General features: G+C 37.2%; 1 protein-coding gene across 3 annotated transcripts in view; it reads left to right on the top strand.

The window, feature by feature from the left end:
* STK33 (serine/threonine kinase 33) overlaps positions 1-27,275 on the top strand; it is a gene marked incomplete at its 3' end in the record, with an annotated part of 82,174 nt that overhangs the window by 5,647 nt on the left and 49,252 nt on the right. For all 3 annotated transcript variants that reach the window (XM_082844131.1, XM_082844133.1, XM_082844132.1), the window contains 7 exons: positions 2,534-2,638; positions 7,349-7,487; positions 9,738-9,826; positions 11,680-11,764; positions 22,102-22,177; positions 26,242-26,354; positions 26,810-26,895. In XM_082844131.1, the coding sequence (XP_082700257.1) occupies positions 2,534-2,638; positions 7,349-7,487; positions 9,738-9,826; positions 11,680-11,764; positions 22,102-22,177; positions 26,242-26,354; positions 26,810-26,895 (693 nt within the window). The remainder of the gene's footprint in view (positions 1-2,533; positions 2,639-7,348; positions 7,488-9,737; positions 9,827-11,679; positions 11,765-22,101; positions 22,178-26,241; positions 26,355-26,809; positions 26,896-27,275) is intronic.

Genomic DNA, 27,275 nt, shown 5'->3' with positions numbered 1-27,275 from the left:
ATGTGGATATTTCTCTAGCCTTCTGGGACGGGACCAGTTCTTAAACTCAAGTAGACAGGTACTAAAAAGTAAATGAAAGGATTACCTAACATAACCAGCATAACCAAATATAGGTAAAGTTTACCAGAGTGCACTGAAGGTGAGGGCTGATCATCGGTATGTGTAGATGGAGGGCTGTGGGCTAGCGATGTCTTAGTGAGAAATGGGTCCCGGTAGTCTCTCCCGATGTGGTTCTGATATACTTTGTCCCTATCTTTGCCTTTCCTTTGATTCCCTATTTCCTCATCGGTAGCTAACTCTGTTTATTCATCCTACCTACTCTTTCACTTTGAACCACTTTTCCCCCAACTCTCTTCTGTACTGTTTACTTGCAATCACTGTATGTCTCACTAGATTTCATTGGAGTGAAGAACAACTGGGCTTCTTTTTAAGGGAGAATCTAAGTCCTCAAGCTTTATATCTGATCGTTTCATCAACTTTAAAACACTTTCTATGCCCGAGGAAAAACAAAAGACAACATTAGGTGTTTTCCCCTTGGATTTGCAATGATAAATATTACACTTACAAAAGGAAATAGTAGGTTTTATGTATTCTTTAAAACAAGCCATAGGAAATTATATACCATTTCCCCCTAAAGTTTAATACAGTAACATTAAATCTTAATAAAGGGAGATCCAGAGCCCTTCTAGAAATCTTTAGAATTAACTAAATGAATTGTCGGGGCTTCCCTGGTGGCACAGTGGTTGAGAATCCGCCTGCCAATGCAGGGGACACGGGTTCTATCCCTGGTCCGGGAAGATCCCACATGCCACAGAGCAACTAAACCCGTGCGCCACAACTACGGAGCCTGTGCTCTAGAGCCCGTGAGCCACGACCACTGAGCCCACGTGCCGCAACTACTGAAGCCCACATGCCTAGAGCCCGTGCTCCACAACAAGAGAAGCCACCGCAATGAGAAGCCCACGTACCACAACAAAGAGTAGCCCCCGCTCGCCACTACTAGAGGAAGCCTGCGCACAGCAATGAAGACCCAACCCAGCCAAAAATAAATAAATTAAATAAATACATTTATTTAAAAAAAAAAAAAACTAAATGGGATGTTATATCCTTTGCTTTGCTCCTATCCCAGTTTGGGTTACGGGTTAGGTTTTAGGGTTATATGGTCAGGATGCCTGCTTGCAACTTTAGGAATTCATAATCTTGCACATACCTATTGATGCTGAGAGTTTTCAGGACACTAAGTAAAATAAAGTTATATAGTCAGTATATGAATTGGACAGTATATTACTGCATTATATACAGGTCAAATCATTTGTGGAGGGAGGTAGGAAGAGGATTGAGATGGATATTGTTATAACTCTCCATATCTAGTCTGTATAGGAATTCACTCCTCACAATCACTATTTCTCTTGACCCTCTAGGATAACCTTAAACTGTGACTTTCATCCTCCATGGGTGAGGCACAGAGGGTGGGCAGTTTCCTATCCCTCCTGAGATGGTAATGGTTGAAGGGTAAAGGTAATTGGAAGCAGGGATGACACTAGGAAAAATTTTAACTAGGTAAAATTTGCCTTATGATCAATCCCTTTCCAGTCCTTCAGGAACTATTATGTCTCTCCCAAACTTGGTGGGGGCAGGGGTTAGGGGTAAGGAGGGAGGAATAAGAACTTTATTATCCCTTTCAGGGATATTTTCATGTGAATGAGGACAATGTTTATCCTTGAATAATGATGGTAATTTAGATATCAAGAGGGGTGATGACTGGGTTGGTGGTAGTGGTGGTTAGGGTGGAGAAAGCCCTCCTGGAATTTCTTAGATGACATTGTAGACAGTTACTTACACCCTGAATGAAGGCCTGGTCAGGTGTGGTTAAGGGTTACATGTAAGGAGATAAATTGGAGTTAGGTTGGTCTGAAGGCAAAATCTCCATCTCCATCTTGATCGAGCGTGCTCTCTCTCCTCTTTCTCTCTCTCTCAAATTTTTGAGGCTGGGGGACTAGGAAGTAATATAATGCAGGGCTAAGTGTAGAATCTCACTGCCTGTTGTTTCTTTTGATATGTATATAAATATAATAAAAACAAAACAACAGTAAAACAAAAACATTTTATTTTAACAATTCTAACATTTAATGAGACAGATTCTTTATATCCGTTTTTTGATTGATGTCCCGGGAAAGTAGATTTTGTTTTTATTATGCTAACATCAAAGGATCAATACGATTTTGAAGGAAATTCCAAAAAGGCTATTAAAAATTGCAATAATTTTGTGACATGACAGAGACCATGTTGTAGCTAATTTCTAGAAACAGTCCAAGAAACGTGGTTTGAGGCCAAATTATATATCTCTTAAAATTGGACAAAGGATAAGATGGGGCATACTTTAATCTTAACACATAGGTAAGTTGCATGTTATCTTTTGAAAAAGGAACTTCTAAAGAAAATGTAGGAAAAATATTAAATAACTTTAACTTTTATATTGAGGTATGCAGTAATGATATTCATATGTGAAATCTATGTTTCCTCATCATTGAAGGCTGGAAGCTCTGCTGTGAAGTTGCTTGAACGGGAAGTGACCATCCTAAAAAGTGTGAAACACAAACACATTATACATCTAGAACAAGTATTTGAGACGCCTAAGGTAAAGCTTTGTCAGGTGCTGCATTTTGAAAATTGTTGTTATTACAAAATGAACATCATTCCCTTGGGAAGTAATCCTTTTGGGACACAGTGGCTCATGTCCTTGGCATGAGTCTGTCACTGGAGATTGATGAGAGCATTCTGGAGGACTTTTTATTGTTGATCTTATAGTTAAGTGTCTGATCATTAGATTGACGTTTTTAGTGAAATTTCTGGTGGCATGTTGAAAACAAATGTTTAAAATTGAAACAACCTCAGATATAACCCATTTGTGACCAGAGCTTCCTTAGAAGTGTCTTTCTTTTTGCTTTGGTCCTTGGTTCTCCATTAGAGTCTCTTGGAATATTGTCATAATTTTGCAAGTCTAGCTTCATAGTAGAGTTGGTATGGGCATATTTGGCACTATGTAGAAGATATTTTGTCATCTGTGTCTTAAACTAATATGTTTAATCTTCCTTCTTTCCTAGATGTTTTCATTCTTGTCTTTCAATGCTTGTAATTTCCATTTAGAGTTGTTCTGAAGCCTGGGTTATTTGCCATTCTGCCTTCAAGTTGTTTATGCACGTGGGCTTGGGTATTTCTCTGCTCGGAGGCAGTATGATACAGTGGTTATGCACGTGGACTCTGGGATCAGATTGCCTGTGCGATATAATCCTGGCTCCAACACTTATTAGCTCTGAGACCATGGACAAGTTACTCAACCTCTCTATACTTAAGTTTCCTCATCTGTAAGGTTGGTTTAATGATAGTATCAAGCTCATTTGGTTGTTGAAGGATTAAACGGGAAAGCGAATATAAAGCATACATCTCATCGACCGTTAGCTATTGTTCTTTGTTTCCTTCGAGACAGTCTCTAAGGCAGCAATAGTCAACTTGCGTTATGCGTTATGCTTGATTCATTAGAAGTGCTTGATAAATGTTAGCGACCACAGTTACCTTTTATGGGAGCAGTATATGGCAGTGGTGCCAGAAGGCTTCTCTACCTTTTCAGTTTTAGAGCTGTGACTTATTTTATCCTCAAATCTGCTTAGAATAGTTTTGCTCTTTATCATCAGTTTTAACCAATTTCATTATGTTGTGCCTTGGTATAGTTGTCTTCATGTATCCTGGCTTGGGGTTCATGGAACTTCTTGAATCTGTGAGCTTATGGTTTTCATCAAATTAAGGAACATCTTGGCCATTATTTCTTCAAATATTTTTTCTGCCTTCTCCTACTTTTAGGACCTCAAGTACACATGAGATTGCCTGACATTGTACAAAGCTCACTGATGCTCTATTCATTTTTTTCCAATCTTTTTTCTCTCCCTGTTTAGTTTCGCAGAGTTTCTATTGTGATATCTTCAGATTCAGTAATCTCTTTTTCTGTAACATCATATGCGCTGTTTATCCCTTCCAATGGAAATTTGCTTTGGATCATTTTTCTATCTTCCATGTTTCTACTTAACGTGCTCACTATTTCCTCCTCCTTAAATATAGTTACAATAACCTTTAATGTCCTTTTCTCTTAATTCTATCATATGTGCCATTTCTAGGTCAGTTTTAATTGATTGATTTTTTCCCCTTCGTTATATGCCTGCTTCTTTAGATGCCTGTTAATTGTTGATTGGGTGCTGGCTATTTTTTATACTCTTACAACTATTTTTGAGCTTTATTCTGGGACATAGTTAAGTTATTGGAAATAGTTTGATACTTTTCAAGCTTGCTTTAAGCTTTGTTAGGTGGCACCAGAGCAGCCTTTGGTCTAGGGCTAATTTTTCCAGACTAATGAGGGAAGACCCTTTTGAGTATTCTACACCATGAATAATGAGATTTTCCACTCTGGCTAATGGGAATACAAACCCTTCCTGGCCATGTGTAAGCGCCAGTGATTGTTTCTTCTGATCTTTTCACATGGTTCTTCTCCCAACTTTGGGTAGTTTCCTCATACATCTGTGCTAGTTGGTACTTCGCTGAAGAGTCGAGGGGGGGCTGTCTGCAAATCTATGGATCCTTCTCTCCATAGATTTCTCCTCTTTGGTAATCTTCTCTGTGAACTTCAGTTGTCTTGGCCTTCAGGGACTCCCAGCACCATCTCCTCAGTTCATGTAGACTGCTGGGCTCTGTTTGGATTCCTTTTCCCTTCTCTGTGGCTTGGAAACTCTCCAGACAGTAAGCTAGGATAATCACGGGGCTGGCCTCGTAGGTTTCCCCTCTCTCAGGGATCACTGCCCTATGCTGTCGGATGTCTGATGTCTGAAAATTGTTATTTTATGTATTTTGTCCATTTCTTAAGTTGTTTCAGGAGGGAGGGTAAGTCTGATCTGTTACTTCATCAAGTGGGAGTCCAAATCTAGGATAATTTGAAGGCCAAAGAAACCATCATCTGTGATTGTCTTTTTTATGTATTGTTTGCCCTTGATTCACACAGGTCACATCTGACTCCCCATCTTCCCAACTCACACAAATGCCTAGACCTTCCGTTGAAGCCCTCTTAAGGATGAATGGAAATTGCTACCTGAAGGGTTAGGCTAAGATAGTAATGCTGATCATGCAGTTTGACTATGTATGGTTTCCTGTGAGTCTAAATGTTCTACACAGTTACTTTTAATAATTGTATAAAGAGTTGTAAAAAACTTCTGTTGATGTAACTTTTATCAACGTACACATTTTAAAATGACATCAATTTATATTGTAAGCACTGCTAATATAACTTTGCCTTCCAAATAGTTCACTTACCATTTCATTTCATGATCCTACAGTGTTGTCAGTGGAAAAACTACGGCCTAGTTCAAAAGCTTATTTACGTGTTAGACTTTGCAGCATTCTGTAGTTACTTGTGAAATTCTAAACATCTTGAGATTGAGTGAGTCAGAATTTTGACTATAGGAAGAAAGGTTGTTAGCCTTGTCCTCCTGTATTCGTGCTTGCTGACTGAACACAGAAATTGCACTAGTAGTGGTAATAGAATAGGATCAGATTCCAGAATCTTAAAAACAGCAGTGAAAATGTGGTATAGGATAGAATGGAGACATGAAGGGTAGTCTGTGTCTGAATAGCATAGGTATGAAAAAGACACGCATTTTAGTTGACTGTGAATCTTTTTGACTTAATAGATGACTTGGCTATCGGAATACCTAAGGTGATCTTAATATGTATGCACAGAAACAGAAAATATGGAAGAGGCATTTCATTTGTGGCTTTTTACGATTTATACCCAATTAGTCACTAAGTCCCACTATTTCTCCCTCCAGGTATTTTCACATCTTTTTCTTCTTCCTTCTTTTCTCCATTCTGTGCCTCACATCTACCCTCTTATAATCAGAGGTCAGCTTACGCAGCATGTGAGCCAGTGGCATGTGGCCTGTTCTTTTATGGCCCATAAGCCAGGTTTTATAGATTTTTAAATGGTTGGAGAAAACGTAAAAGAGTAAAATTTCATGACATGTTAAAATTATATGAAGCTAAATTTCAAAGTCCATAAATAAAGTTTCGTTTATGGATGCTTTTATGCTGTAACAGCAGAGTTGAGTGGTTGCAAGAGATTGTGTATGTTCCTCAAAGCCAAAAATGTTTACTACCTGGATCTGGCCTTTACAGAAAAAAGTTTGTTGAACTCTGCTCCTCATTACTGTTAGAGTGTTCATTTAGAAATGCAGAATTGATAGTAGCACATACCTTTCCCCCCACTCCAGACATCAGCTTAAAATCTACAGTGGCGGGCTTCCCTGGTGGCACAGTGGTTGAGAGTCCGCCTGCCGATGCAGGGGACGAGGGTTCATGCCCCGGTCCAGGAAGATCCCACATGCCGCGGAGCAGCTAGGCCCGTGAGCCATGGCCGCTGAGCCTGCGCGTCCGGAGCCTGTGCTCCACAACGGGAGAGGCCATAGCAGTGAGAGGCCCGCGTACCGCAAAAAAAAAAAAAAAAAAAATCTTCAGTGGCTCCTTATTGCATATGGGGAAAAAAAAAAAAAAATCCCAGCTCCTTTGTGTAACATCCAAGACTCCTTACAGCCTGACACCAACGTGTTCTTTCTGGCCTCACCCCTCACCATCTCAGTCTTCTCTGACTTACCAAATTCCCAGTGCTATTAACACTGAGATACTTGTTATTCTTTAACTGCCAGCACTGGTTTCTTTCTTTCTTTCTTTCTTTCTTTCTTTCTTTCTTTCTTTTTTTCTAGTCTTGCAGCGCTGGCATGCGGGATCTTAGTTCCCGACCAGGGATAGAACCCGCGCCCCCTGCAGTGGAAGGGCGGAGTCTTAACCACTGGACCGCCAGGGAAGTCCCACCAGTGCTGTTTTGAGCTTTGGAGTCTGCAAATGCCATGTGCTATGCCTGTTCTTGCCCATATTCTCTACCCATAAATCCCTATTCAGTCATCCAGACGTGCCTGTATGTTGCCTCTTCAGTGAGCATTCTTTAAGCAAAGGCTCCCCTCCTCTGTAACCTCATCACATTTCGGACATTCCTCTTCTGTTAGCCATTACCCCATGGTATTGTGATTATAGCGAAACTCTGAACTCCTTGAAGATAAAGACTATGTGTCTTATGCTTCCTTTTTCCTCTAGTATCCTGCATAGTATCTTGTACATGATAGATAACAAATAGTTTTGAATGAAAAGATCGATTGTAACCATATTTCTGCTATACGTATACCATATATAACATTTTAAAGATCCTCAGCTAAACAATTTGTGCTCTCTGTCTCTCTTTTTAAATTTATAATGTCAGAAAATGTACCTTGTGATGGAGCTTTGTGAGGATGGAGAACTCAGAGGAATTCTGAATAGGAAAGGTCATTTCTCAGAGAATGAGACCAGGTGGATCATTCGAAGTCTCGCCTCAGCTATAGCCTATCTTCACAATAAGGGTAAGAAGAGGATCCAGCTCACTGACTCCATGAGCGCAGACACCACTTTTGTTTAAGGGCAATTGTATTCAGGGTTCATAGTCACAGAAATAATGCCTACTAATATGGAAGATATTCTTTTAAAAATTAAAAAAATTTTTCCTTTTTAACTTTATAGATATATTTTAATTAGAAGCAAGGCAGGTATGCAATTACATTGTACACAGACAAGATGAAATTATGAATGTTTCTACAGAACAGTTTGAAAAGAAGCTAATATTATCAAATCAAACATAGAAAATCAATAATAAAAGTGAAATTTCTAAAAACACATATATTAATAATGTTAAAAGTCTATATATTCTAGGCATTTAAAATTTTTTAGATTAATTATTAGAGCAGTTTTAGGTTCACAGCAAAATGGAGAAGTTACAGAGAGTCCCAGATACCTCTGCCCGTACATGCACATCCTGCCCCGTTATTAGCATCCCCCATCAGAGTGGTACATTTACTACAATTGATGAACCTACATTGACACATCATTATCACCCAAAATCCATAGTTTGGATCCATAGAATCCAAAATTCTATGGATTTTGACAAATGTATAAAGATACATATCCCCCAGTATAGTACCATATGGGAATCGTTTCACTACTTTAAAATCCACATTTAAATATTATTCTACTTCTTCTAATTGCTTTACTGTTCTTTGGTGTTATTGCTACTGTTTTTCCTCGTGCTTCTGCTTTTTTTTCTTCAGTGTTAGTTTGGCTTACATGTGACTTTAGAAACTTCTCATTTTATAGATGAGAAAAAGCTTTGTTCCAGAGAGGTGAAGTGACATGGTTAGGTGTGGCAGATCCGGTACTGGAACCCAGGGGTTCATTCAGCAGATATTTCTTGAGCACCTACAGCATTGTGGTTAGTTCTAGAGTTACAGAAGTTAAAAGACAAGGCACCTGCCCCTCAAGGAAATTGAGAGGCAGATGGGTGATGGAGTACAGAAAACAAACTGTAATGCAGCATGATAATTTCGGAAAGCCATGTAAAGTGCAAGGAGCATAGGTATAAGAAGCGCTTCATTTGATTTGGAAAGTCAGGGAAGAATTCACAGAGGAAGCAAAACCTGAGCTGAGGAATACAAACTCAGACGAAAAAGGGAGGGCTTTCCAGGCAGAGGGCAACAATTTTTGCAAGGGCAGGAAACCAAAGCCTTAATATTACGCTAATGTCGATTCTCCCACATTAAGCTGTAAATTCAGTATAATTTCAAACTAAATCTTAACAGGATTTTTCATGGAACTTGATAAAATTATTTTGAAATGGGTGAGACTAGTAAAGAAAACAATGAAAAAGAAGAACAGCGGAGGCAGCAGAGAGACTTGCCCTGCCCACTACTAAAACATAAGGATAAATTAATATTAAAATTTTGTGGTATTTATGTAAGAAGAGATAAGGAGAACAATAGAAACAATAAAAATTCCAACGCAGGCTGGAACTGGGTAAGGGAACTGTAACTAATTAGGTATAATTGCCAGTCCAGGGCTCATTCAGCTTCATTTTTCCAGAAATTATGCCTATAACTTTTTAAGTTTAGGGAAATGATTGCTATGGATATGAACTGAATCAGTTATTTGCAAAGGAAATATTTGGTACATGAGAGTATTTGCATGTACATAAAAGTCCTACCTGAGCTCTGACATGTTCAACTGGAGATTTTGTGTCTCAGGGGTTTTTGTTTTTAATTTTGATGTATAGAGTAGGAAAGTGGTACTGATGTTGTAGAAAAATATACTGAAGTAAGTGTAGTTTGTATACGTGTTGCCAGGTTGCAGTATGTTAAATGTTTATACTGGCAATAACATATGCATAGAAGTAAAGAAGTAATCCTCTATTTGAAGAGCGAAGGACATGGGAAACCTTCCCAGGCTTGTAAGTACACGTGTCTCCCTCCTCCAGGGAATACCTAACCTTGGACAGGATCCTCTTCCATACTTACCAGGCCACTTGTCATGAAGAGCGGTCAGTTGGAGCAGCAGGGGATTGGGGAGAGGTGAGGGAGCCAAAGAAAAGGGCTCCTTAAGGTTAGAAACATGGAGAAAAGGGATCTGAATATCAGGGAATAGAAGAGGGCAGGGTTACACCTGGCCCTCCTCAAATTTTTCAACAGTGGATGTTAACTGGTCAAGTATATTTATTTGTTCTATTTGTGTCCTCTCTATTTTTTCATTATCCATTTCATTTGATTTGTTGTTTATTTTCTTGGTAGATATAGTACATAGAGATCTAAAACTGGAAAACATAATGGTTAAAAGCAGCTTTATTGATGCTAATGATGAAATGAACTTAAACATAAAGGTAAGATATTAGAAATGGTCGTAATTATTTGCCTATAAACAGTTTGATAGCGAAGTGGCAAAGTACATCCTCTTTTTAGATACATTTTGAAAGCTTTTAAACAGCCAAAACTAAGTGCTTGTGCTAAAAAAATTAAAATTTCACAAAAGAGGTTGTGACTGACAAGAATAATTTTACAAGTTAAGTGGTGCTATTGAATTTTTCTAAAGTACATATTCATTTTGATAGTTCTAAATCATTAGTTAATAGCAAACAAACAGATGCTCTGAATTCTAATTAATTTCAAAATTATGCCTGGTAATTTGATGTAAATGTGTTACAGATCTAGAGAAAAAGTGCACCTTGGCTGTGCCTTTGATACTAAATTAATGCTAAAGTCTGTATTTCTCATTTAAAAATACCCAAACTTAATAAGTTGGGTATTAATATTTATGTCCTAAGAAAAATTAATGTGCCAAGTATTTATTCTTGAAGACTTTATTCAAATTAAGTGTTCCTTAATGTCAAATAAATGATAGGATACATTATTTATTACTTAGCACTTTAAAAGTGGCTGCTTTCAAAATATATGACTGTGTAAATTTAGGAATAAAATGCTGTCTGTGAATAACTTGCTCTGTTGCATTTAAATAGGTTTAACAGCATTGTTGTTTTACCCAAGTAAAGTAAATGTTCTTAAATATTTCCACCGTAAACTCTACGAGAACAGGAATTCTGTGTGTCTCATTCACTGTTGGTACCTGGAGTAGTGCCTGAAGCATAGTATGTGCTCAATTAATATTTGGTGCATAAAGGAATAAATGCTCTCCAAAGAACTGAATTGGATCATGAAAGCTTTTATATATTTGATATCTGTATAAATTTTCTGTGGAGAAAGATATGTATCATAATGCTCCAGGTAGGATCGTTGTGAACACTCCTGGAGAAATTTATTAATCTCTTTTGAAAAATAGTGATATTACATTGTTGATAGGAATATTTTCTTACTCCATGTGGTACTGGAAACTTTCCGTTCAGTGTCTGTGGACCAAAAGCCTATCTTTGATTGTGTGATCAATAAATGTGCCTGTTTTTCTGCTTTCAGCCCAAGGCTGTTCCAACTTGGGAGACAAGACCAAGGGCACGTACTGAATATTTAATAACCAAATGTTTAATGACCAAGATTTAGAACTGAGCAGAAAGCCTGCAGTTGCAGCAGTAGGCCTCCTGTGTATTTGTAGCTATATTGTGGTTTTTTTCCTGTTAATTTGCTTCTCGTAGTTTTTAATAGTGTAATAATTTTTTAAATTAATATACTCTAGAAAACAAAGGAAATATTAATAAAGAAAAGATAGCATTTACTAGAGATAATGTTTTGTAAATAATTATTAAAGGGGGGAGTTTCCTTGAGTGCTGACAAGGATAATGATTTGCATTTATAACAGCACTTTAAACTGGAACATAGCTTGAGCATCAGAAAAATAGATGATAAACTTACTAAGGCCAGAATGTATTTTACAGTGAAAGGACTTTATAAAAATAACTTTTTTATTTGAAAAAAAGTTAAATGCCTTCTTGCAAGAACAACTTCCTATGTTGAACTGGTGAATTTAATTAGAAGGAATGAACAATCAACGTCATGGGTGTTTTCTCAAGATTGGACAAACCAAGCTTCTCTTTACCAAGTTTCTTCTTCAAAAGGAGGGGTGGGTGGAGAGGGGAAGCAAGGTCCTTATTAGTAATACAAGTAAAGCCCCTCCATCCTCAAGAATCCCTGAATTAAATGCAATACAATGCGGTGAAAGTCCTATTTGCAGAATGAGTGAATTCTGGGACTGGAACACAGGTAACTCCGTATGAGTTTCTTCTTTTAGGTGACTGATTTTGGTTTAGCGGTGAAGAAGCAAGGAAGGAGTGAAGCCATGTTGCAGACCACATGTGGGACACCTATCTATATGGGTAAGTTAGTAGACTTAAAATGATTCTTTTTCTATATGAAAAAGTAGAACAACTAGTATGGATTAAAACTTGAGCAGTTCAATTTCACGTCATGACTTAATGGCCCTGATCAAGCTACCTTTTCTTAGGTCAAATAATTTTAATTGTTTTAGTAGATTTCTCATAGTTCTTATCTTCAAAGATTATAGTTTTCATTATTTCTCTGGGCTCTTCTTATAGCTGTTTATGTCTCTTAGGTAATCATACACCCAAACTTAATTATTGTTTTATTAATTCATGCTAAAATCATGAGTATGTTTTGCTTCTTTCCATTTTTTATCCAATTTCATTGCCATCCAGTGGTTTTTCAGAGAGAACTGATTAAATATATTTTATAAACCAAGTTGCCCATTTTCCTAAATGTGATTTTTAACAGCTTTCCTGAAGTATAATTTAAATACCATAAAAATGTACCATTCAGTGATTTTTTTTCATACATTCACAGAGCTGTGCAACATCACCACAATCCAGTTTTAGAACAGTTCTACCCCCAAAAGTTGCCTCATGCCCGTTTGCACTCAATCTCATTCCCATCCCAACCCCAGGTAACCACTAATCCTTAGCTCTCTAGATTGGCTGTTTCTGGACATTTCATATAAATGGGATCATGCAATATCTAGGCTTATACGCCTGGCTTCTTTCACATAGCATGATGTTTTTGAGGTACATCCCTGTTGCAGTCTGTTTCTTTATATTGCTGAACAGTTGTCCGTTGTATGTTGTTTATATATTTATTAGCTGATGGGCATGTGGATTGTTTCCAGTTTGGAGCTATTATGAATAATCCTGCTATGGACATTCGTGTACAAGTTTTTTTTTTTTTTTAAGCTTTTTGTAAAATTTATTTACTTTATTTTATTTATTTTTGGCTATGTTGGGTCTTCGTTGCTGTGCACAGGCTTTCTCTAGTTGCGGCGGGGGGGGGGGCTTCTCTTCGTTGCGGTGCGCAGGCTTCTCATTGTGTTGTCTTCTCTTGTTGCAGAGCACGGGCTCTAGGCATGTGGGCTTCAGTAGTTGTGGCTCACGGACTCAGTAGTTGTGGCTCGCAGGCTCTAGAGAACAGGCTCAGTAGTTGTGGTGCATGGGCTTAGTTGCTCCATGGCATGTGGGATTTTCCCGGACCAGGGCTTGAACCCATGACCCCTGCATTGGCAGGCGGATTCTTAACCACTGCGCCACCAGGGAAGTCCCTCGTGCACAAGTTTTTTTTGTGGACGTGTGGTTTCATTTTCCTTGGGTAACTACCAAGGAGTGAAATTGCTGGGTCATATATTATTTATGTTTATACTTTGTAAGAAACTGCCAAACAGTTTTCCAAAGTGGCTCTAATATTTTTCCTTTGCACTAGCAATGTATGAGAGTTCCAGTTTCTTCACATCCTTGCTAACTCTTTATATTACCTATCTTTTTAATTATAGCCATTCTAGTGGTTATGAAGTAGTATCTCATTGTGATTTTTAATTTGCATTACCTTAATGACCAATGATGTTGAGTATCTTTTCATGTACTTATTAGTCATTCATATATCTTCTCTGATGAAATGTCTATTCAAATCTGTACCTATTGAGATGACCATATATTTTTTCTCTTTAAATTTATTAATGAAATAATTACATTAATAGATTTTTTAAATGTTGAACCATCCTTGTACTTTTGGATTAAACCCCACTTGGTTTAAGGTACTGCCATATTCAATTTGTCACAACTTTATTTAGGAACTTTGAGTGTAGCTCTCTTTCTTTCAGCTGCCCTTGTCATTTTGATGTTAGGGTTATAATATCCTCATTTTAAAAATAAAGTATTTTCACTTTTTGTATGCTCATGAACCACTTAAGCAATAGAAATTACCTGTTCATTAATTATTTGATGAAATTTCCCCTTAAAATTTTTTGGTCCTGATACCCTTTGGGGGATAAAGTTTCTATTATTAATTTATATTAGGTTATTCAAGTTTTTCACATCTTCTTGAGTCATTTTGATAATTTATGTTTTTCAGAAAATTTCAAAATATCCAGTGTAACATTTGCAAAAATGAATCCTGTGTTCAATCACAGAGAAAACTCCTAAAAGTTGGAAACCTTTAAGTCACAATTACCTAGTATAATGAAGAAAGCTAGACAGAAAAACCAAAAGGCTAGATAAATTAACACACATTCATATGAGCATCAAACACATCCCAACCACCTAGAAAATTTAACCCCCCCACCCCCCTGGCAACCACCCATTTGTTCTCTATATCTATGAACCTGTTTCCATTTTGTATTATATTGTTCGTTTGTTTTGTTTTTTAGATTCCACATATAAGTAAGATCATACAGTATTTGTCTTTCTCTTTCTAGCTTATTTCACTTGGCATAATAACCTCAAGAACCATCCATGTTGTTGCAAATGGCAAGATTGAATTTTTTATGGCTGAGTAGTATTCTATTGTATATGTAAACCACATCTTCTTTATCCATTCGTCTATCAATGGGCACTTAGGTTGCTTCCATATCTTGGTTATTGTACATAATGCTGCATTGAACATAGGGGTGCAGACATCTTTTCAAATTCTTGGTTTTTGTTTTTTGGGGGATTTTTTCCAGAAAAATACCCAGAAGTAGAATTGCTGGATCATATGTCAGTTTTATTTTTAACTGTTTGAAGAATCTTCATACTATCTTCCAGAGTGGCTGCACCAATTTCCATTCCTACCAACCAGTGCACAAGGGTTCGCTTTTCTCCACATCCTCACCAACATCTGCTACTTGTTGTCTTTTTGGTGGTAGCCATTCTGACAGGTGGGAGGTGGTATCTCATTGTAGCTTTAATTTGCATTTCCCTGATGGTTAGAGATGTTGAGCACCTTTTCACGTGCCTGTTGGCCCTCTGTATGTCTTCTTTGGAAAATGTCTATTCAGGTCCTCTGCCCATTTTTAAATCGGGTTGTTTGGTTTTTTGATGTTGAGTTGTATGATTCTTGGTATATTTTGGTTATTAACCATTATCAGATATATCATTTGCAAATATCTTTTCCCATTTAGCAGGTGGCCTTTTCACTTTGTTTATAGTTTCCTTCTCTGTGCAAAAGCTTTTTAATTTGTTGTAGTCTGATTTGCTTATTTTTGCTTTTGTTTCCCTTGCCTGAGGAGACACATCCAAAAAATATTGCTAAGACCTGTGTCAAAGAGCGTACTGCCTATGTTTTCTTCTAGGGGGTTTATGGTTTCAGGTCTTACATTTAAGTCTTTTATCAATTTTGAGGTTATTTAAATTGTATATGGTATGAGAAACTAGTCCATTTTGAGTCCTTTCCATGCAGCTGTCCAGTTTTCCCAACATCATTTATTGAAGAGGCTGTCATTTCTCCATTGTATATTCTCGCCTCCTTTGTCATAGATTAATTGACCATATAAGTGTGGGTTCATTTCTGGCTCTCTATTGTGCTCCATTGATCTATGTGTCTATTTTTGTGCCAGTACCATACTGTTTTGATTACTGTCACTTTGTATTATAGTTTGAAATTGAGCAGCATGATATATCCAGCTCTGTTCTTTCTCAATATTATTTTGGCTATTCAGGAGGGTCTTTTGTGTTTCCATACAAATTTTAGAATTATTTGTTCTAGTCTGTGAAAAATACCATTGTTATTTTGATAGGGATTGCACTGAATCTCTAGATTGCCTTGAGCAGTATGGTCATTTAAATAATATTAATTCTTCCAGTCCATGAGCATGGTATATCTTTCCATTTGTGTCATCTTCAATTTCTTTCATCATTGTCTTGTAGTTTTCTGAGCACAGGTCTTTTACCTCTTTAGTTAGATTTATTCCTAGGTATTGTATTCTTTTTGATGCAATTGTAAATGAGATTGTTGTCTTTTTTTTTAATTGACATATAGTTGATTTACAGTGTTGTGTTAATTTCTGCTGTACAGCAAAGTGATTCAGTTATACATATGTATACATTCTTTTTTATATTGTTTCCTTTATAGTTTACCATGGGATATTGAATATAGTTCCCTGTGCTATGCAGTAGGATCTTGTTGTTTATTCATTCTATATATAATAGTTTGCATCTGCTAACCCCAAGCTCCCAATCCACCCCTCCCCTACTCCCCTTCCCTCTTGGAAACCACAAGTCTCTTCTCTATGTCTGTGAGTCTGTTTCTGTTTTGTAGATAGGTTCATTTGTGTCATACTTTAGATTCCACATATAGGTGATATCCTATGGTATTTGTCTTTCTCTTTCTGACTTACTTCACTTAGTATGATAGTCTCTTAAGTCCATCCATATTGCTGCAAATGGCATTATTTCATTCTTTTTTTTACTGCTGCAAAGTATTCCATTGTATATATGTATGACATCTTCTTTATGTATTCATCTGTCAATGGACATTAGGTTGTTTCCATGTCTTTGCTATTGTGAATAGTGCTAGTATGAACATAGGGGTGCATGTAGCCTTTTGAATTAGAGTTTTGTCCAGATATATACCTGGCAGTAGGATTGCTGGATCATATGGCAGCTCTATTTTTAGTTTTTTGAGAAACCTACATACTGTTTTCCATAGTGGCTGCACCAATTTACATTCCCATTAACAGTGTAGGAGGGTTCCTTTTTCTCCACACCCTCTCCAGCATTTGTTATTTGTATTTGTAGACTTTTTAATGATGGTCATCCTGACCTGTGTGAGGTGGTACCTCATTGTAGTTTTGATTTGCATTTCTCTAATAATCAGCAATGTTGAGCATCTTTTCATGTGCCTGTTGGCCGTCTGTCTCTCTTCTTTGGAGAAATGTCTATTTAGGTCTTCTGTCCATTTTTTTATTGGGTTGTTTGTTTTGTTGTTGTTGTGTTGTATGAGCTGTTTGTATATTTTGGAAATTAAGCCCTTGTTGGTCGCATCATTTGCAAATATTTTCTCCCAGTCTGTAGGTTATCTTTTCATTTTGTTTATGGTTTCCTTTGCTGTACAGAAGCTTGTAAGTTTGATTAGGTCCCATTTGTTTATTTTTGCTTTTACTTCTGTTGCCTTGGCAGACTGACTTAAGAACAGTTTGGTATGATTTATGTTAGAGAATGTCTTGCCTATGTTCTCTTCAAGGAGTTTTATGGTATCATGTCTTATATTTGAGTCTTTAAGCCATTTTGAGTTTATTTTTTGTGTATGTTGAGAGGGTGTGTTCTAACTTCGTTGGTTTACATGTGGCTGTCCAACTTGCCCAACACCACTTGTTGAAGAGACTGTCTTCTTTCCATTGTACATTCTTACCTCCTTTGTCAAAGATTAATTGACTTTAGGTGTGTAGGTTTATTTCTGGGCTCACTATTCTGTTCCATTGATCCATATGTGGGATTGTTTTCTTAATTTCTCTTTCTGATAATTTGTTGTTAGTGTATAGCAATGCAATAAATATCTAAATATTAATTCTGTATCCTGCAACTTTACTGAATTCATTTATTCTAATAGTTCTTTGTTGTCATTTTTAGGATTTTCTGTATACAGTATCATGTCATCTACAAACAGTGATGGCTTTAATTCTTCCTTTCCAGTTTGGATTCCTTTTATTTCTTTTTCTTCTCTGATTGCTATGGCTAGGACTTCCAATACTATATTGAATAAAAGTGGTGAGAGTGGACATCCTTGTCTTGTTCCTGCTCTTAGAGGATATGCTTTCAGCTTTTTACCATTGAGTATGATGTTCACTGTGGGTTTGCCATTATGGCCTTTATTATATTGAGGTATGTTCCCTCATACCTACTTTCTGGAGAGTTTTTGTCATAAATGGATGTTGAATTTTGTCAAAAGCTTTTTCTGCATCTATTAGGATGATCATATGATTTTTACCCTTCAGTTTGTTAATGTGGTGTATCACATTGATTGATTTGAAGATATTGAACCATCCTGAGTTCCTGGACTAAATATCACTTACTCATGGTATATGATTCTTTTAATGTATTATTGAATTTGGTTTGCTAAGATTTTTTTGAGGATTTTTTACATCTGGTTCATCAGTGATATTGGCCTATAATTTTCTTTTTTGTGGTATCTTTACCTGGTTTTGATAGCAGGCTGACAGTGGCCTTGTAGAATAAGTTTGGAAATCCTCCTTCCTCTTCAGCTTTTTGGAATAGCTTGATAAGGATAGGTGTTAATTCTTCTTAAGTGGTTTATAGAATTTACCTGTGAAGCTGTCTGGTCTTGGACTTTTGTTTGTTGGGAGTTTTTAAATTACTAATCCAATTTTATTACTGGTAACTGGTCTCTTCATATTTTCTATTTCTTCCTGATTCAGTCTTGGGAGAGTGTACATTTCAAGGAATTTATCTGTTCCTTTTAAATTGTCCATTTGATTGTTATATAACTGTTCATAGTAATCTCTTATGATACTTTGTATTTCTGTGGTGTTGGTTGTAACTTCTCTTTCATTCTGATTTTATTTGTGTCTTCTATCTTGTTTCTTGATGAGTCTTGCTAAAGGTTTATCAATTTTATCTTTTTGAAGAACTAGCTCTTAGTTTCATTGTTCTTTTCTATATCTTTTTAGTCTCTGTTTCTTTTATTTCCGATCTGATCTTTATTTTTTCTTCCTTCTACTAATTTTGGGTTTTGTTTGTTCTTCTTTTTCTAGTTCCTTTAAGGATAAGTCTAGATTGTTTATTTGAGGGTTTTCTTGTTTCCCGAGGTAAGGCTTGTGTCTCCATAAACTTCCCTCTTAGAACTACTTTTGCTGTGTCCCACAGATTTTAGATCATTGTATTCCCATTTTTATTTCTGTTTAGGTATTTTTGATTTCCTCTTTGACTTATTCAATGGCCCACTGGTTGTTTAGTAGTATATTATTTAAACTTCATGTGTTTGTGCTTTTTGCAGTTTTTTTTTTTCATTTTGCCCAATTCTCTGTGTCTATTTCTATGTATTAGGTATGTTGGTTGCGTTTTCTGATCTTGGAGAAGTGGCCTTATATAGGAGATGTCCTGTGGGGCCCAACAGCATGCTCCTCTCTGGGCACTGGAGCTATATGTTCTCGGGGCAACTCCTATGTGGGCTGCATGCACCCCTCTGCTGTGGTAGGGCTGACTGCTGTGAGCACACTGGTAGGTGGGACTGGCCCCCAGCCTGGTTGGATTTGAGGCTGTGTCATGTCCAGTGGCTCTGGGCCTGCTAGAAGGTGGGGTAGGCTTACTGCAGGGTTAACTGCATGGGGCTGCTGCTGGCCTGCTGGTGGGCAAGGCTGGGTTCCCACATGGCGTCTGAATGGTATGGGGGACTTAGTGCTGGTGTAAGTCTGCTGGTGGGCGGGCCAGGTCTTGGCAGCTGCTGACCGGGGGTGTGGGGCTGGTGTGTGCCTGCTGGTGGGTGGGGCAGGTCCTGGCGCTAATAAGCTAGGGGGAGGCATCCAAAATGGTGCTTACCAGCACCAGTGTCCACGTGTTACAATGAACTCCCCAAAATGGCTGCTGCCAGTCCCCAGGGGGAGTCCTAGTTGCTCCCTCCCTCTCTGGGAGGTTTTCCAAGATCAGCAAGTGGGTCTGACTCATTTTCAAAGTACTGCCTCTGAGCTGGGATTCAGAGTGGATGAGATTTTGCGTGCACCCTTGAAGAGTGGAGTCTCTTGTTTGCTGTAGCGCTCCAGCTCTCCCAGACATAAGCCCTGCTGGTTTTCAGAGGGAGATGTTCTGGGGGCTTTGTGTTCCTGGTGCAAGACCCCCTGGGCTGGGGAGCCCGCTGTGGGACCAAGAGCCCTCACTCCCTGGGGAGGACCTCAAGACCATGACATTCCTCCTGTCTGTGGCTCGCCGATCTGAGAGCATAGGTCCTAACTCTACTGTGTCTGCGCCCCTCCTATCCATCTTCTTGTAGTTCCTACTTATGTCTTTAGTTGTGGAAATTGTTTTCTGCAGTTTTTCAGGTCATTCCTATAGACAGTTGCTCTGTAAGTGGTGGTAATTTTGGTGTGTCTGTGGAAGTTCACGGTGTTCCTGCTCTCCCATCTCGGCCACCTACTCAATACTGTTAATTTAATCGTGCTTGCTTCCTCTGTTGATTTCTAAGAGAGTTATTAAAGTCACTCACCAGCGCAGAGCTTTGATAGATTCTTTTTGTACTTTTAGTAGTTTTCTTTAAAATATACTTTATTGAAACATAGTTTACATATAATAAAATATACAGATTTTAAGTGTAAAGTTTAATGAGTTTTGACAAATACCTATACTTGTACAATTACCGCCCCAGTGAATATATAGAACATTTCTATCACCCCAGAAATTTCCTTTGTGTCCCTCTCAGTCGATTCCTCATCCAGACCCCAGCAACCACTGATGATTTCCATTACCTTAGTTTAGTTTTGCTTGTCTAGAATTTATATAAATTGAATCATAAGTATATATTCTTTTGTGTCTGTCTTCTTCTGTTCCATGTAATGATTTTGAGACTTACCCGTGTTGTTATATCAGTAGTTTATTCATTTTTATGGCTGAGCAGTATACCTAGTTCATTGTTTCTTTGTCTACTTGATGCATAAAGCTTCTAAATTGTTTTATCTTATTTGAGAAGAGGCTACTTTAGATTCTGTTCATATCCTCCTGTTGGCAAAAGACATCTGGTCTGTAGTTACATGGGGAAAATATATCCAAGCACCCTGAGTTTTATGCCTGCTTATTAGTTGTCTGCACTGTGAGACAAGTGAGAGAACAAGAGAGAAGGCAGATGGTTTGTGGAGCTTTGCTGATTTCCTAAATGGCTTCTTGGCCCAGCCAGTCTGGCCTTTGCCTCCCTGTGAGAGCTGCGATGACAGTGCAAGTAGAAATGCCCCTGATAATTAAGGTGACTCCGAAAGAGGGAGTGAGGGCTCCAAATTCCGGGCCCCTGCTGTGTGATGCACCTACATGGAGATCTGTCAGGGAATCGGATCACGGAATCTGCCCTTGTCGTAGACATGCAGCCATAGAGCAACTTGAGCTTTAATGATTCCATATTTTAAAAGTTTAAGTAGAGTTAAAGAATACAAGTAATTGCTTAAAGGAAAATATTAATTTTAATTTTCAGTGATTTAGAGAAGAATTATTCAATTTGTTAATTATCTACAGTTGAGCCTGTTCTCTTTCTTCTGTTTACCTTTTAACTCCTTTGTTGTTGCTTTTTAGTTCCTTTAACAATAGGCAGAGGAAATGAAATTTCATTTGCTTTTAGTAGTTATAAAAGCTGTGTGTATGTTGGGGGCGGTGATTGAAACTGTTTTCTAAAGTAAAAACACCTTTTACATGGGAGGCGCTGTGTAACAGTGTTGCTTTAGGTGAGTTGCTTCATATGTGTACCTGAACCTTAATATCCTCGCTGGCAAAGTAAGTCATGGCCACATACCTGTGTCACATGATTCTTAACATAATTTACACAAATAACATCATCTATACAAAAGTGCTTTGTCAATTTTAAAGTTCTATTCAAATACACGCAGTTGACCCTTGAACGACGCAGGGGTGAATCCACGTATAACTTACAGTCGGCCCTGTGTGGTGCTACCTAGCTGTAGAAGTATAATAGACATATTACTGGAATATCATATGTGACTTTTTAGAAAGCCAGCCATTATAAAAAACCTAATCATTAAAAAATGTGCTACCTCAAAGTAAAAAAAAAAGTTCTACTTTGAGAAGATTGTTTAAAGGAACCCTATTGTGGACACATTGTAAGTAAGTAGCCCAGAGTTGGGGAGTCAAGAGTGCCTGCATCCTAGTCATCACCCTGGGACTAATTGGCTTTTTGATCAAGTTATGTTATAAGAGCTCTCTGTCTTAGTTTTCTCATTTAGAAAATATGGAAGATAATTCAGACTGCCATAGGAGTGCTATGATGTTATTATTACTACTGTTATTTTACTGAAGTGATTTATAACCGTTTATCTTAGTTTCTCTGTAAATCCAGATTTCTACCTATTGGGCTTGTTTTAAATTGTATCTACTTAAGGTATGTTTTCAGTTCTATTTTTGGCAAAGAACTGAGATATTGTTGTCTTCTACTATAACTACACAATCTTTGCAAAATCATTTCTTAACAATTTGAAAGAGATAAAGAGTTGTACATCTAGCTATACAGTGTGTGCCATTGTTCCATCAGAAGCTAAATAGCAGGGGTGAGGATACAGCGATGTCAGTTGTTAAGCCTATACATTATTCACTTAACATCTGCTGTTGGTTCTCTTTTTCCCTGTGGGGGAATAAATTACAGCACATCAGCACATTTTTCATGCTTTGTGTTTAAGCATTTAAAAGTCATTTATTGTATTATTAATATTATTTTATTTCTGCTTATTTGGCAGCCCCTGAAGTTATCAATGCCCACGACTATAGCCAGCAGTGTGACATTTGGAGCATAGGTGTCATAATGTACATTTTGTAAGTAAAATGTAAATGTACAACTGCTAAATGTACAACTTAAAATGAATGGATGATCCCTAACAGTAGAATTACATAGACTTTAAATTAAAACTAAACAATATAGTTTTAAGAAAGCGACTAAAGAAACAGTTGGGAAGTCATTCTAAAAGGTGTCTTATTAGTTGTCAGGTACATCCATTAGGTATTTTTTTAATACAATCAATTTATAACTTTCAGCTTTTCTTTTCATTGATCTATAAATGCTACAATGCACTGTATGATCTGAGCCACATGAAAAACTTGCCTCAGCACCTCCCTGATCCTTTGCTACAAAACAAAAGCTTCTTTGTATTTTCTCAAGAGATTCACTTATAGAGCATCAGGTAGAGGGAGGTCCTGGGACCTGGCACTAGAGCCACCTGATGGACAGGGCACGTGTGAGGAGCGGGCAGTAACCAGATAAAGGTTCAGCCCAGGGTCCAGAGAGTATTCTGTTGTTTCTACTTCTCTTCATGCTACTGAAAATGTTGGCCTTTCTTGCTCTCTCTTCTGTCTCACTCTCAAGATTCAGTCAAACCCCATGGCCTGTATTTTTCCTTTGAAGTGTCCTCACCTATTTTTCATTTTTCTTCACTTGTATCATTTCTCCTTACGATCCCTTTCTAGAAGATTACAGTGTCTTTCTGTCGGTTCTCCTGCCTCGGGTTCATCCTTCACACAGTTGTCAGAGTTGTCTTTCTAAATCACAAATCTGATTGTACTACTTTCCTGATTAACAACCTCTGGTAATTCTCCCTTGCTGTAGAAAAATCTCAGAGCATCCCCGCATGGCGTAACACAAAGCTTCCACTGCCTGGCTCCAGAGTGCCTTTCTAATCTTGGTCTGCATATGTGTTCCCATTCACTTACCCTGTGCTGGTGGACACTCTAGGCCACTCCTTATGACTCAGGCACCCTGTATTGCATGTTTCTGGGTCTTTGCTCATGCAGTTCATTCTGCCTAGATGTTCTTTTTTCTTCTCTACTAACCTCTTTCCTGGGTGTGTCCAGCTCACACAGTAAAGACTTCTATTTCCCTAAGTCCTACTCTACCCCAGCAGTTACTACATTCATTATGTGTATACTTTTTGGAATTTAAGGCAGTAGACGAAGATGCATGTAAAACAGTAATGTAGAAAGAAAAACAAAATAATAAGCATATTTAATCAGGAAAGTTTGCACATGTGTAAATATGATAGAATAAATTGTTCACTTTTCTGTGTTCTCATTGCACTTTTAAAAGCTAGATTATAATGGAATATAATTATTGTATTATGTGTATTGTACCTGTTTTTCTTACTCTAAATTCCATGAAGGACAGAGATATGATTCATCTTTGCATCCCTGGTATCTGGTACAATAGTAGACATGTAGTCAGTGCTCAATATTTGTTTGTTAAATTGAATTAAAGTGAATTGTCTAAGAGATGTTCTGCAAAGTTAGTGGTCACTGTTCTGCCTGTTGGTGAATATGAACATTTTTATGTTGATGCAACATGAGTTTTATGGTCATATTGAAGATTTCACTGTGCACTACCTCTTCCAGATCGTTTCTAAATATTGACATCACAGTAGTTATATTTTCACAGTCCTGTGAAATGGAATACACGGGCAGTAGAAATTGGATGTTGTGATCATAGTTGTAACTCAGCTGACATATCACTGCTTAGATTGCATAAAGTATAAATGTATTCACAAAGTTTTTGATCACTGTTCTGTGCTGATTAGAATCATATTAAAATTCTGAGCCTTAGTTTTAAATAGTTAAATAAACTATTTAAAATTAGTGTTTTATACTCTCACGACTTTCTGGACAACACAAGTCAAACATAATACATGTGAACTCTTATTACACCATTCATGTGGTATTTGCTGCCTTCTTAGTTTGAATTTGGTGTTAAGGGAAGTGATAGTGTATTACATACCTTAAATTTTTTTCTCCTACTTAAAGATGTAATTTTAATTTTTCTGCTTCTGAGTGTGACTGCGTATCATAATGATGACATATTTTTTTCTTTACAGTAGACTCTTACTTAGCTAATCAGTGCCTATTCATTAATCTGCCTGAGCCCAGTGGTCTTACAGATAATTTCCTTCAACAAGGGCGCGAACATATTACCTTCTCCAGGGGGGTTATTTTCTTGTTTATCAGTTACCCCTGTTTCATTGCTACTTAATTGGACAATGATAACATACTTTCTCAAGGTGAAATTGACATAAATACTCTTTATGGGCACTATCTTTTGCTGTTTTGATTCCTATGAAGCAAAATAATCGGAAGGCTTTAAGAGGCATTTTTCATGTCTTGGATTCCCTTTTCTGGATGTGCAGAAAATTGCTGTCATAAAATTTCATACGCTGCTGATTGACCAACCATTAGATACATTTTGTGTGAATAAAATTGTAAAGGACAGAAAAAAGTGGAATTTTTAAAATGTAGCCCTTGAGCTATATAGTTGCATGCTAGTCAGGCAGTGTGGGAGCAGCTAAGAAATTGGTGAATGTGCATATCACTGGTTGTTAACAGACTCAATGAGCCAGGCTTTTGCTGGCCTGTACTTGCTATAATAGATTGTAATTGTCCATAAGACCATTTTTTTTTGCTTTTTTTTATTGCATTTTAAAACTAAACAGTAGTAAGGCAAGTAAGATCAGAGAGATGAGGGTCAGAATGAGCTGGAGAAATAAAAAGTATTAAAATGAGAGTTTGCAGAACAATTTAATAAATATTTATCACTTAACAAGAACCTATTGGTAAATGAAAAGCTGCGTTATCCAGCCTAGTTTGATAAATTACTAGGATGAGAACAGCTCTCCCCCTCCCCCCCCAGAAAATCATTGTCATGTAAGATATTTACCAAATTTAGACTTATTCAAAAAATATTCATGGGAAAGGTTTTTAAAGAACTTTAAGAAAAATATGACTAAAAACAAAAATCAGTAAAAATCTGTTAAGAGACCTGGAGATCATTATACATTATACTTATGTACATAATAGACTAGCATTTGGGAAGTGTAATGGAATTCTGCCGTTTTACTGTTTCCATAATAAAGTGGAAAAGTATAATCCTGAGAGTTGAAGAATAGACATACAGAGTTCGAGTTGCCTCTGTGATGAGTCCAGGTCCAACTTCTCTCTGGTTGTCATTGGGAAAATCTGGTTGTTGTCTACAGGGTTGCCCTCAGATGTTGGGGTTGATGATAAAGATGATGGCTAACGTTTGCAACTTTTAAGCATGTTCTTGTAGTTTTGGACTAGATCACCTATTGAAGCATAGGCTTGCCATGCTCTTTGTAAAGTATAGCACGGTGCTTCCTTTAAAAGATTCTAAAGACTCATAGTCCCCGTACTACAGAATTTACAAATAAGCCCATGTTTACTGTATACACATGGCTTTACTGATATTGGTTGTTACATATACTCAGCTTTCACCCTTCCAGACTGATTTTCCTCATTCAGATTTTCTTCATTTTATGTATCATTTTTGAAGAGTTGTGGCCATTTTAATGGATTTTTGGTTTTGACTCAGAGCCTGTAGACCCCAGGATTATTCTTACTATCACTAACATTCGTGTAGCGTTTTACCACAGGTAAAACTCTTACATGGTCATTAGAGTCTGATAACTCTCGTTAGACTCTGATAACTCTGTATATCTTTCTGTAAGTCCAATGTGAATTATGTACCTTAAGGTGTTACCTTACCTTTGCTCACGTTGAAGTGTTTCTCCTCTATCATCCACCACTATTACTGTGCACTTAAACTCACACACCTTTCTGTATTTTAACCCTTTAGTGTTTCCCCACCTGGAAGAGCTTTGGGTCATTTGCAAATGTGGAAGTTCCAATGTATACAAGAGCCTAGCACAGATCTTGCAAAAGCCCTTCGCTTCCATTTCTACATCCAGAGAAGTTCCCACTTCTTTCTCTCCTTTACTTAAATATGAAGCACCACTACTTCCAAGTCCTGTGGAAACTTAATTTTTAATAGCCTCATTCTGATTATTTTTTAAAAAATCTTAACAAAACGACTGTCTTTGTTGTAGATTATGTGGAGAAGCACCCTTTATGGCAAGCTCAGAAGAGAAGCTTTTTGAGTTAATAAGAAAGGGAGAACTACATTTTAAAGGTTCAGTCTGGGATTCCATAAGTGATTCTGGTAAGTATAGATTTGTTATTATTTACTAAAGCAAGTATACATAATATAAGAAAGGCAGCCAGTAACTCAGATACTTTAGATCTCTGGTTAGTCATTAAATTTACTTGTAGGAATACACTATTTACTTGTGGTAATAGTGATATCTTCACTGTGCTTGTTATAGTTGAAACTTTCAGCAAAAACAGAAAATGCATAATAAGAATTGAAGAGGAAATTTGCTGATCATCTAGCTAATTTTTTACTATAGACCATAAACCAGGTAATCCAGGCAATAAAACCTCACTTTAGGCCCTAAACTTCATTTAATATTAGCCATTGGTACTGATGATACTTATTTTATAACTGAGAAGTTTCCTTCATATCATACAGACCTAATCCTAAATAAACTGGAAAATGTGTGGTACTAATTATAGTTGAGATAAATAAGACTTTCAGGATTTTTCCCTTATTTGCAGCTAAAAGTGTTTTGAAACAACTTATGAAAGTAGATCCTGCTCATAGAATCACAGCTAAGGAACTACTAGATAACCAGTGGTTAACGGTAAGTTACAGTATTACTTCTTTTTTTTCTTTTTGGCATGCTGTCATTGCTTATTTCTTCTCATCTGGCCATGTAGTTTATATATAGTCTTCTTAAAACAGTCATTTAGTTTCATCTTCTGACAAGTTAAAAAAATTATTGAGTGTTGCCACATTTCTGAAATGGGTATTTTCAAACTGTTAAAATTACTACCACAGTTGTTTATATATGTTTATAGAGGTTTAAATGAACTTTTCTTTTGTATCAAATCCAGTAAAATAGAGCTGAGAAATGTCCATTATTAAAGCTGTGGAATATTGAAGCAGTCTGTATAGTTTAGTGACGTAAAGCACTGGAACCATCTACTTCTCTTTCAACTTTTTGGATGCAAGGAATCTTCA

Source organism: Leucopleurus acutus (assembly GCF_964270905.1).
Source record: "Leucopleurus acutus genome assembly, chromosome: 8".
NCBI lineage: Eukaryota > Metazoa > Chordata > Mammalia > Artiodactyla > Delphinidae > Leucopleurus > Leucopleurus acutus.
The sequence above is the reverse complement of the archived record's forward strand: the minus strand, read 5'-3'. Positions and strand labels throughout refer to the sequence as shown.